At 36.0% G+C, this 13,351-nt stretch overlaps 1 protein-coding gene across 1 annotated transcript in view; it reads right to left on the bottom strand.

Annotated features, from left to right (window-relative positions):
- The window catches only part of LOC123553802 (centromere protein I-like), a 40,110-nt gene that overhangs the window by 6,406 nt on the left and 20,353 nt on the right, over window positions 1-13,351 (bottom strand). Inside the window, exons 12-18 of the mRNA XM_045343461.2 lie at window positions 13,115-13,179; window positions 12,124-12,215; window positions 8,923-9,076; window positions 7,695-7,819; window positions 2,330-2,487; window positions 894-1,027; window positions 1-39 (exon numbers count right to left, since the gene is read on the bottom strand). Coding sequence (XP_045199396.1) covers window positions 1-39; window positions 894-1,027; window positions 2,330-2,487; window positions 7,695-7,819; window positions 8,923-9,076; window positions 12,124-12,215; window positions 13,115-13,179 — 767 coding nt within the window. The remainder of the gene's footprint in view (window positions 40-893; window positions 1,028-2,329; window positions 2,488-7,694; window positions 7,820-8,922; window positions 9,077-12,123; window positions 12,216-13,114; window positions 13,180-13,351) is intronic.

Raw genomic sequence — 13,351 nt, 5'->3', positions numbered from 1 at the left:
CTTTAAATCTGCAAACTTTATGCCAGGCTCTAACTGTGTCTACAAAAAAGACAGAAGGATGTAATCACAGGTCACTGATTATACATGTATATAAAATGTTACACATGTATGAAGCTCATGGATCCAAAAGTATTTCCTATTACATCTTATATTTTTGTGTTATCTGCTGTCTCTGGGTCACAATGATTTTTAATTTGATATACTATTACTGCACGTTTAGTGTGCAGTCTTTAATGCCTCGAGACTCTACATATTTACTTAGGATCTATGTTGCTTCTTTGTAAAGAGGCATCCGTATATTGGATATGTTTAAGGTTATCCTCATCTTTGGAGTTGTTTCAGTTTCACTCTGTCCTGCAGCGCTATATTGTTAGTGCCTGCAGTAACTATCGTCCTGGCTGAGCTAGAGGCAAGTGTAAGGTTGCATAGACAGTTGCCGATGCTGGAGTTACTCCCAGAGGTGGGATTCGTTGTTGGGAGTTGCTGCGGAGCAGATCCCCATGGCCCAAGTGGGGTTGCTTCTAGTATGATTTGGCTGGGTGTGAGCCATGAAGGACATGCTCTCTTGTTGGTTAGATATCTAACCAATAAGAAAGCATGTCCTCCATGGCTCACACCCAGCCAAATCATACTAACTTTCAAATAAAGTTTTTGGTTTTCAGTAAAAATAGCACAAACAAAATGAGTGGAACATTTATGTTAAATACTACAGCCAATCTTTGCTGGCTCAAACTCATCATCAGGTCCTGGCAAAGTCCCTGAATAATGTGAATAGTTCGATGGCCCAAACAAATGACAACTCGAACAAATTTTTCTGGTCCTGTCCAGTTTGAGCTAACGAAGTTTCACTGTATATGTAACCAACAAGTGACAGTATACATTAGAAACCTTACCTTGTAGACATATCTGATTGTGTATGGCAACAATGCTGGATGTCTGAATAAAGACAAATTTTCTTCTACCGGTGAATCATCAAAGTTCTCTTTATCTGTCTCCTCACGGTACCAGTAAAATATAGAACCCTTATCTGGAATAAAACATATACCCCTGTCAAAGGGAAGGATTGTCTAACTTAACAACTATCTTAAAGCAATTGTCTAGCCATTCCTAACAACGTAAAAATTTTGAACTACCAAATTTTCTGGAGTTTTTAATGAAAAGTATTATTACAGTTTCTTCAGTTGTAGCTGGAAAAAATAGAAGAGTTGTTTCTTGTTTTTTTCTTGTAAAACTTATGTTCTCTAAAAATTTGTCATAATCTGTATGTGGGTAATGGATTTTAGAATTTAAATAACGAAAAGATGTTCAGTTAATTTAACCAGTGTTCCTGAATTTGGAACAAGTGCTGACCTGTTCCCTGCCAGAAACTGTCAACTTCCCCATATTTATATGCGGTAGATGAAGAATACTTAAAACACAAGATCCAAACTCTTGCAGTATGTTTTCAGACACAAACCTTCAAGGTCACAGTTTTCAATTAGCTACGTAGAGATTTATTTAACAAATAATCAAGGTATGTGAGTGGTTTATTGTCTAATTTATCGTGATTCCGAGTTCAGATGCACAGGAACTGAACTTCGAGGTTTAATATCTAAGCATCTGAAAGGAGTATTGTGATAAATTAGACAGCACACCACAAGAAGGCCTTGACTGTTTTCATTCTTACATGTTCACTGAAATATTTTGATAAAAGTTAAGCTGGACTTAATTTAATCAAGTAGTAAAGAATCAAACGTCATGTGGCAATCTGACGTCATGATGATCTCTTAATGGTACAAATGTCAACTGTTGTTTATCACAGAATATACAGAGGTGGAATTTCTTTCTTTAACTGGTAATCTGATTGAGCCATGTTAGAATACAACTAGACAATTATGCTTTTTTACTGTAAATCATGATGGACCGATTTTTTTTTTTTTTTTTTTTTTTTTTTTTTTAAACCAACATAATAATGAAGTTAGGTTTAAAGAACCTACGTCATCCTTCATCAGTCAGTATCATGATAACTTTTATTTAAAACTTTTTGTGCTAAAAAGGTATACACAGTAACTATGAAAATCATTTATATTCAAAGGGACTAATTCTAGTAGATTTCAATCTACAGAAGTAAAGTTAAATTCCAACAAACAGAAAATTCCCATTCATTTAATTTTCAGAAGTTGAAATCTACAAATTCATATCCCCATGAAGTAACAGTTTTGGTGAAAAACATTAAATTTCATATTTGGGGAATAATTTTTTACAGTACCTCAAGATCTTTAAACGAATCCTGTTAGAACAAAATCTACTTAAGACTTTTATTAACTGATTTACAAAACAATTCAAGTACCTGTAGATGTGAATGCCTTGAACCGCCATAGTGTATTACAGAAGTCAATAATAAGCTGGTTACATGATCGTATCATCTTTATCTCCTCTCTGTTCTGTACAACCTCTATATCTCCTGACTTCTGTGCTGCCTTTACCATATTGAAGTTTTCCTTATATCTATAGATACCATAATAACAAAATTAAATAGGGACAATAAATAACTGAGCTATCTGTGCTCCACAATTTTTCATGGATTCTGTATCTTTTCTGATTTTAACTTAAAGAAAAATTTACCATCTTTATCTCTACTCTTACATACAACTTCTCTACATCTAATAACACCCATTCTTCCCATACAAATCTTTTTTCCCCCGACTTTAAGTATGACATTGCTGTGAAGGCTTTTTATTGTTCATAGTCCTTAACTCAAACATTTATTTTTCCAAGTTTTCTAAAATGTCTAGAAACAGCATTAAAAGTTAACCGATCACCGGCTTAACCACCAGTTTGAACAACATGGTCCAGAAATTTATATCAGGAAAATGTTTGGAAAAGTACCAAACTTGTGCATCTGCCTTATACAACTACCATAATATTCTGTCACTTCCTTAAAATTCAATGAGCAAACTCTAGATACAGTCTCTGACTTTCCTACACATAGCTGAGCAAACTCTAGATACAATCTCTGACTTACCTACACATAACTGAGCAAATTCTAAATACAATCTCTGACTTACCTACACATAGCTGAGCAAATTCTAAATACAGTCTCTGACTTCCCTACACATTTTTAACTAGAGCTATCACTAAAGGTGATGAATGTACCCCCCCGCATGCACTGACACAGTACATTGCAATTTGATGCACACAAGATTGCATAATTATGTGGACTGTATGTATTACTATATAGAATGTATGTATACAGTATAGTAACAAAAAACAAAGTCCGATAACTATGCAGAATATTTATCTAAAAGAATGTAACATGCACCATGCACAACTAGGGTTGGTACTGATCACTTGTGTGAAGTTTCATTAAATTGTGTCAAGGGGATGAGGAGATATGGTGCGCACAAGATTGTGTCTATGTATATAGTATAGTAACAAAAAAAAACAAAGTCCCATAACTCTGCAAATTTTTTTTCTGAAAGAACCTAACATGCCCCATGCACAACTACTGTTGTTTCTGATCACTTGTGTGAAGTTTCATTAAATTGTGTCAAGGGGATGAGGAGAGATGGTGTGCACAAGATTGTGTCTATGTATATAGCATAGTAATAAAAAAACAAAGTCCCATAACTCTGCAAATTTTTTTTCTAAAAGAACCTAACATGCCCCATGCACAACTACTGTTGGTACTGATCACTTGTGTGAAGTTTCATTAAATTGTGTCAAGGGGATGAAGAGAGATGGTGCGCACAAGATTGTTTCTATGTATATAGTATAGTAACAAAAAAACAAAGTCCCATAACTCTGCAAATTTTTTTTCTAAAAGAACCTAACATGCCCCATGCACAACTAATGTTGGTACTGATCACTTGTGTGAAGTTTCATTAAATTGTGTCAAGGGGATGAGGAGAGATGGTGCGCACAAGATTGTGTCTATGTATATAGTATAGTAACAAAAAAACAAAGTCCCATAACTCTGCAAATTTTTTTTCTAAAAGAACCTAACATGCCCCATGCACAACTACTGTTGGTACTGATCACCTGTGTGAAGTTTCATTAAATTCTGTCAAGGGGATAAGGAGAGATAGTGCGCACAAGATTGCGTCTACGGACAGACGGACAGACAGACAGACAGACAACCTGAAACCAGTATACCCCCCCTTACAACTTTGTTGTCAGGGGGTACAATTACAGTCTCTGACTTACCTACACATAGCTGAGCAAATTCTAAATACAGTCTGTGACTTACCTACACATAACTGAGCAAATTCTAAATACAGTCTCTGACTTACCTACACATAACTGAAGCGCATGTCTCCCCCAATGCAAAGTCCTATAGGCAAGAAGTCAATAGGGGTCAGGAGCAAAAGTCAAAGAGACACTGATGGTTGGCTGCAATAGGGATCATCTACTTGGCATGTCCAATCATCCCGCTAAATTTCAACACTCTTGGCCTAGTGGTTCTCAAGTCACTGTTCAGGCTTCTGTGACCTTGACCTTTGATCAAGTGACCTCAAAATAAATAGGGGTCATCTACTCAGCAAGTCCAATCATCCTATTAAGTTTCAACATTGTAGGTCAAGTGGTTCTTAAGTTATTTCCAAACAAGAGCTGTCTCCATAGGATGACACATGCCCCCGATGGCACTTTGAATGAATAGTTATGGCCGATGTTAGAGTTTAGGACCTTTGACCTACGGACCTGGGTCTTGCGCGCAACACTTCGTCTTACTGTGGTACACATTCATGCCCAATAATTTTAAAATCCATGCATGAATGACAAAGAAATGAACCGGACACGCCCATCAATGCACTGTCAAGAAATATGACCTTTAACGTCTAAGTGTGACCTTGACCTTTGAGCTACAGACCTGGGTCTTGCGCGCGACACGTCGTCTTACTGTGCTACACATTCATGCCATGTTATTTGAAAATCCATCCATGGATGACAAAGATATGGACCGGACACGAATGCACTATCATGAAAAATGACCTTTAACGTCTAAGTGTGACCTTGACCTTTGAGCTACGGACCTGGGTCTTGCGCGCGACACGTCGCCTTACTGTGGTACACATTCATGCCAAGTTATTTTAAAATCCATCTATCGATGACAAAGATATGGTCCGGACACGAATGCAGTATCATGAAAAATGAATTTAACGTCTAAGTGTGACCTTGACCTTTGAGCTACGGACCTGGGTCATGCGCGCGACACATCGTCTTACTGTGGTACACATTCATGCCAAGTTATTTGAAAATTCATCCATCGATGACAAAGATATGGACCGGACACGAAAATTGCGGACAGACAGACTGACAGACCGACAGACTGACAGACGGTTCAAAAACTATATGCCTCCCTTCGGGGGCATAAAAATGATTTTACATGAACAGGCCACTGTGGCCTTGACCTTTAATACTCTGACCCCAAAATCAATAGGGGTCATCTACTCTGCATGTTCAATCATCCTATGAAGTTTCAACATTCTGGGTCAAGTGGTTCTCAAGTTATTGATCGGAAGTGGTTATCAATGTTCAGGCCCCTGTGACCTTGACCTTTAACGGAGTGACCCCAAAAACAATAGGGGTCATTTACTCTGCATGAACAATCATCATAAGAAGTTTCAACATTCTGGGTCGAGAGGTTCTCAAGTTATTGATTGGAAATGGTTTTCCATGTTCAGGCCCCTGTGACCTTGACCTTTAACAGAGTGACCCTAAAATCATTAGGGGTGATCTACTCTGTATGACCAATCATCCTATGAAATTTCATCATTCTGGGTCAAGTGGTTCTCAAGTTACTGACCGGAAATGGTTTTCAATGTTCAGGCCCCTGTGACCTTGACCTTTCACAGAGTGACCCCAAAATCGATAGGGGTCATCTACTTTGCATGTACAATCATCCTATGTAGTTTCAACATTCTGGGTCAAGTGGTTCTCTAGTTATTGATCGGAAATGGTTTTCCATGTTCAGGCCCCTGTGACCTTGACCTTTGACAGAGTGACCCCAAAATCAATAGGGGTCATCTACTCTTCATGACAAATCATCCTATGAAGTTTCAACATTCTGGGTCAAGTGGTTCTCTAGTTATTGATCGGAAATGGTTTTCCATGTTCAGGCCCCTGTGACCTTGACCTTTGACAGAGTGACCCCAAAATCAATAGGGGTCATCTACTCTTCATGACCAACCATCCTATGAAGTTTTAACATTCTGGGTCAAGTGGTTCTCAAGTTACTGACCGGAAATGGTTTTCAATGTTCGGGCCCCTGTGGCCTTGACCTTTAATGGAGTGACCCCAAAATCGATAGGGGTCATCTACTTTTTATGACCAATCATCCTATGAAGTTTCAACATTCTGGGTCAAGTGGTTCTCTAGTTATTGATCGGAAATGGTTTTCAATGTTCAGGCCCCTGTGACCTTGACCTTTGACGGAGTGACCCCAAAATCGATAGGGGTCATCTACTTTTTATGACCAATCATCCTATGAAGTTTCAACATTCTGGGTCAAGTGGTTCTCTAGTTATTGATCGGAAATGGTTTTCAATGTTCGGGCCCCTGTGACCTTGACCTTTGACGGAGTGACCCCAAAAACAATAGGGGTCCTCTACTCCAGCAGCCCTACAACCCTATGAAGTTTGAAGGTTCTAGGTGAAATGGTTCTCCAGTTATTGCTCGGAAATGAAGTGTGATGTACGGACGGACAGACGGACGGACGGACGGACGGACAGGGCAAAAACAATATGTCTCCTGGGGGAGACATAATTACAGTCTCTGACTTACCTACACATAGCTGAGCAAATTCTAAATACAGTCTCTGACTTACCTACACATAACTGAGCAAATTCTAAATACAGTCTCTGACTTACCTACACATAACTGAGCAAATTCTAATTACAGTCTCTGACTTACCTACACATAGCTGAGCAAATTCTAATTACAGTCTCTGACTTACCTACACATAGCTGAGCAAATTCTAATTACAGTCTCTGACTTACCTACACATAACTGAGCAAATTCTAAATACAGTCTCTGACTTACCTACACATAACTGAGCAAGTTCTAATTACAGTCTCTGACTTACCTACACATAGCTGAGCAAGTTCATCTGACTTACCTACACATAGCTGAGCAAATTCTAATTACAGTCTCTGACTTACCTACACATAGCTGAGCAAATTCTAATTACAGTCTCTGACTTACCTACACATAACTGAGCAAACTCTAGATATAGTCTGTGACTTACCTTCACATACATAAGCGAACTCTTGAGACAATCTGTGACTTACCTACACATAACTAGGCAAATTCTAATTACAGTCTCTAACTTACCTACACATAGCTGAGCAAACTCTAGATGTAGTCTGTTTTGTTTGTTTGTTTTGGGTTTAACGCCGTTTTTCAACAGTATTTCAGTCATATAACGGCGGGCAGTTAACCTAACCAGTGTTCCTAGATTCTGTACCAGTACAAACCAGTTCTCCGCAAGTAACTGCCAACTTCCCTACATGAATCAGAGGTGGAGGACTAATGATTTTAGACACAATGTCGTTTATCAAATAGTCACGGAGAACATACGCCCCGCCCGAGGATCGAACTCACGACCCCACGATCCGTAGACCTACGCTCTACCTGAGCTAAGCGGGCGGGTTAGATATAGTCTGTGGCTTACCTACACATAACTGAGCAAACTCTAGAGACAATCTGTGACTTACCTACACATAACTGAGCAAACTCTAGAGACAGTCATTGGATGAGAGCTAATGAGTAATCTCTCAAGCAGTCTGGGTTCTACCAACACTACAAATGGTAGGTGGTATTCTTTATGTAAATTTGAAACCTGAAAATGTAGAGTACAGTTATTAAATGAACAGACAACTTAAAACTTCAAATGTTTCTATACGACACCAGGATCAGCACTTCCTGTTACTTACATTCTCTAGATCTTTTCTCAGTTTTGATTTCTTAACTTGCAGTGTCAACAATTCAAACACAACTCGTTTTATTTTACTTAAATACAAGGACAACTGAAAATGTGTGTTTCTAAGCAACAAATCACTGTTAGTTATATCTACTTATTAGGAAATAATGGCATGCTAGAAAAGAAAACCAAACAAAACAGGCAAATATATTATGGTTGATAAGGATGTAGACAAGGAATTTTCTAGTGTTTTTTTTGTGGTGTGTGTGTGTGGGGGGGGGGGGGGGGGATGGGCCAAGGTCCAACTGGGTATTTTTTAAGCATTTAATTTGTGGGAAAAGTAACAACAAATCAAGTAAATTGTGAATTTTTAACATTTAATCACATTTGTTTAAAATTTCATTTTCAAGTTCCACTAGCAGACATTCAAATAAATTAGTAGCGAAATTTAGAGATTTTCCTCAGGAATTTTTCCTGAGTTTTCCTAAGTTGTTGATTCCTGACAAACCCTTGCAAAAATAGAAAAAAAAGAGTTTTAAAGTTTTGTTTACACTTTTAAAATAAGTTTTCACAACAATTATCACAGAATTGTCCAAAAAGTAGTGTGAATGTGTGTTCAAGTAAAAAAATCAGGTAAAGTACATAATGTGACATTCAATTTTAACAGTGTAAGAACTTTCTGTCAAAATGTTTTCGATACTTTGTTCAATAAATGTTAATGTATCTATAGATGTGTTCTGAAAGGTTTTTACTTACAAAACATATAATATTCTGAAAGAATCAAATATTTACTATTTAATGAGGTGTAGACAATCATGTTACTAAGAATAGTAAAAAGTTGTTTTTAGGCAAATAAAAATTAGAATCAAAGGCATATTTTCTATTAATAACATATATATCTAAATTGTGCCTCAAACTCATAATTCATTATCATGGAAAAGTCAAGGCTTTCACATGAAACTATGGCAAAAAATTGACTTTTTTGTTTTTAAACTTTCAATGAAAAAATAAATACCACTTACCAGATCTAGAAAATCGAGTACACAGAGTTCAAACAAGGCATTGTGACTGTCTGATACACAAGCTACCAGTATCATCTTGCTGACAAATGTTACAAAGCTGACAATTCCATCTATACTTGAAAACTCTTCACTCACTTTGCTAAACAGACATAACCTGAAATAAACAAAGCAGTTTATCAGCGGATTTTAAAGGAAATTGTTTATTTTGTTGCGTTTTAAAGTACATCAACCCAATTCTAGTTTATATGTTGACTTTTCACTTGTTGATTTTAGTGAAGACCCCACGGTTCCCACTCCACACATTATCTAAAGCTTGAGCATACACCTGCGTAGAAGAACCCACCTTCCGTAAGCCATCTAAATGACTTCCTCACTTGAAAAAATACACCTCAAACTAAGCCTGAACCTATAGTGGTGACTGGGCAAGTGATTCAAGTCAGCAATCTTAACCATCTGACCACAGAGGCCCACAAGTTAATGGGATCCATTCACATGCATCCAGATGAAAATTAAAATAGAAGCTGTCTGTAAGACAGAGTGCTTGACCTTTTGACAACTTCTAATTCAAAGAAGGGCCTAGCCTTTGATTGCGGTCAGACAGGATTGCCATACTGGTGTTAGCTTATTACAGTTTATTACAAATAATAAGGCTTATTGCTTTATGCTATAGGAGAGATCGTGTTTGTATACAAATTCTATTTTTAGAACTGATAAGCCAGTGATCGGGTGGGCAGAAGCCGACCGTCCATGTTTTATGTAAACAGTGATGTTTTTCTAACGGTCTAAACTTTCTTAAAACACAAATTACATAAATAATTTTTTGATCAATGGAAAGGTTATAAAACAAGCAATTTATTGATTACTTTTAATTGTTATTTCGAAATAAAATGGATTAATTATGAACGCTTAACTTACACTGTTTTTCTAAAGGTTGTGAAAATCACTACGCCGCTTTTAAAATAATATGTCATTTAAAACGGTTATTCATTGAAAAAAGATATTTGAATACAAAAATATGAAGATTGTTAGTATTTCAAATCTTTTTGAATTTTGAAAATCCATAAATGAGCAAAAAAGTTACTAAAAATTAAAAATTCTGATTCAATACGCAAACGGTGTTAAAATCATTTGTTTTGCCAACCACCAGATAAACAGATGTTAACGCGTGACGTCACGGCGATCTCTCCTATAATGCCAGTTTATTTCAGAAGAGCCGAGTGCTTCAAGGGAGGAAACCATTGCTACCATTAATTATTAGTTTAGGCATGGTTTTCTCCCTTTGTAATTTTATAAACAGGAAGTACCTCAAAAGTTATCTCCCTTTCAAAACTGTCTGCAAAACAAACAAGGTCGAAACATTTTTAAACCCACCCGCCACACCCATAAAGCTTTGCTATGTAGGATTCAGCTGTTATAGATCTGTATCACTTCTTTACTGTTATCGTGTTTAATCATGTTGTGAGCTGTTGAACTGCCGTGAAGTTTTATCTTTTCAGTATATAGACACTGGTATATGAACTGAGATGGCGAGCCACTTTAAAGTCCAGATGGGCATTAACACAACAACAGACGAATCTGTCCAGACTACACTGGGATTCCAAATTTTGTAATGAACAGTCGACAATTACCAGTGAGATTATTTTGAGAAACTTAAGATTGTGAACAGGAACTTTCCATGGACCTAGTGCACTGTGACTAACATTCGGATAGGAAGCTGTTGTTGTGTATTACAGTTATAAGTGACTTACCTGTGTGACATTCCGAGGAGTGAAGCTATATTTGTGTTTTATAATAGTGTTTAAACTTAAGTTCAATGAACAATGCCATCTGGCCGCCATACATTATATATTGACAGTATTCATGTAATATTAAGAATATGATATGTTTAACCTTGTTTATATTTTTAGGTGCCGCAATGATTTTTCTTGTCTTTAAGCATCGGAAAATTCTAGGCTGCTGGGGATTAGATGGTGTCATTATTAAACTTGTCTCTATCTGCACACATAATTCATAATTTATTGTACACTTTAACTTTATACAAATAAGCATTATTATACTGCGTTGGCTACTTCCCTTCATATGGCACAATGGGTACATTGTTGATGACCAATGTGGGACAGGTGCTAATGTTGTATATTTTGTTTCACATTGCTGGGTCAGTTTGGAACAGGCGGGCTCAGCTGCATTTAAGGAGATGTAATAATAAAATGGAGATCTTATTTTACTCTGAGCAGTATCAGTAGAGCGGAGATATATTATCAGTAGAGCAGAGATATATTATCAGTAGAGCAGAGATATATTTGGCTCAGAGTATAGACCATATTTTGTTTAGAGCTGAGACTATCTATTATTGAAATTTTACAGTGGAAAATTATCTGTACAATTATTAGGGTTGCATAACCACGACCGATAAATATTAAGCACAATGACACTGTCTGATCCTCGGCGGTCTTGAAGTTTTCCAAACTTCCTTATGACATTCACTGGTAACTGATGATCAAAGGTATTTACCTTATGACAGGAACTATGTGTTTGACGATCAGGGGAAGTTTTTACACACTTATTTGTCATTGCGGTCGAAATATGCCATTGTTTAAATCTTTAATTATAAAAATGCCAATTGATATGTTTGTGATGTGGGAGAAACCTTATAATGTGAAAAGATAATCAAAATGCAATTTACTTCAGTTGTTCTTATTATTCACTGTCCAAGTTCATAATGCTAAAGGATTAGATCGCAGCTTCTATCTTGAAATAACTCAGATTATAGCAATGATAATAACTTCAAGGCAAAAAAGGGCAACAATTTGAATAGACTTCAGCCAAAATTAAATCTAACTTGGTTATACAAGTACATTCATTGAGGAGTCATGTATGTAGTTCAATACATGAAGTTGCTACTGAGATACAGCTTGACTGTAATTGTATACAAAACATTGAATAAAATTTTACAAGTTGGAAAATATAATTTACATTAATTCACAAGGAGTTCTCTGCCTTTGTTACTACGTAGGGTTAATAGCTAAGACAATAAAGCATGAAATTATATGTATTTCAACAAACACATAAAATACTGACTTAAATAACACTGACTTATGATTCTTAATCAAGTTATTTTCATCTTTTTAAATTATGATTTTCACACAGTAATGTAATGGCCAGCTCCTTAAAAGATAAAAAGAAACACAATAAAAATCCTACCCAGAATCTGTATCATTTACTTCTAGACTTCGCGGCCATTCATTGGCTGTGTGGTTTCTTAACAAGTCTGTCAAACACATGATCACTTGGCACTGAAATATAAACCATATATCATCAAACTCAGCTAAATAATTCAGGGTCCACTGCACATGCTTCAGTTTAATGAATACAATCGATAAATATCTTCCCCTTCATATTTCAACAGATTTCATTTCAGGTACTAGTTTGTAATATGTAGAGTTGAATCATTTATAGTTTATTGTTTCTTTCGTTTAATTATTTCTGATGTTTTTAAGTGAGTATTTTTGTTTTCTCCAGTCAGAAGAGCCATATCATTTGTACGACATTACCTGTCTGTTCCTTCTGTGAAAGGAATTACAATTTTAAATGTTATTGTTATTTCAAATGACATATATTCACCCTTTAACCAGAGTGTTATAAAGAAAATGAAGTCGATAACATCTGTATTTGAGGCATTAAATTATTGTTCGAAGTAACAATAAAAGAAATTTGTGCTTTTATTTATTCAGGTATCAGGGTGCATATTTTGTAGTCAAGTTTAATTTCTGAAACAAAAGCTAACTGTTGCTACATGCATGTCAACTTCACTATTATGATTAATATGAACAGTAACATGAAATGATCAAAACCAGGCGTCTGAAACTGTTGTAATAATTTACTTCATGTATGAATTATTGCTTTCAGACCAGAAAACATGTCCCTTATATGTCCCACGTTTTTGCTATAAATTCCATTTGCTGCACCCAAAGATTTTTATACTAACTAGGGACAGGAAAAAATGGAGGAATAAAAAATTGTGCTTTATATCGGATTTGTCATTACATATGAGTATTATTGTATTATAAAGAATATCAATCCATTCCAGATTTAACAAACATATTAATATTTCTTTTATGTAAGCAAATAAAACATGAAAAGTGCACTAACCAAATTAAACTAATTTTTTTGCAGTAATACAATAAATATATACCTTAAAATAAATAGATGATGTAAAGAACAGCTTTCTCAGAGGTTCTAACACAGCTCGATTTAGTGCTGAAATAAATGTAAAGACATGAAAAATCTGGAGTCACAAATTCATGTAAATGTTTTGTTTTAGTGTAAAACATTAAGAACCTAGGACAAATTGAAGCAGTTCAACTAGGCTTCTCTAAATATAATTATACAAAATTTGAAAGAAAAAAGTGTGAAATACAAATACCTTCGA

This window comes from Mercenaria mercenaria, chromosome 7 (genome assembly GCF_021730395.1).
Source record: "Mercenaria mercenaria strain notata chromosome 7, MADL_Memer_1, whole genome shotgun sequence".
Classification (NCBI taxonomy): Eukaryota; Metazoa; Mollusca; class Bivalvia; order Venerida; family Veneridae; genus Mercenaria; species Mercenaria mercenaria.
The sequence above is the reverse complement of the archived record's forward strand: the minus strand, read 5'-3'. Positions and strand labels throughout refer to the sequence as shown.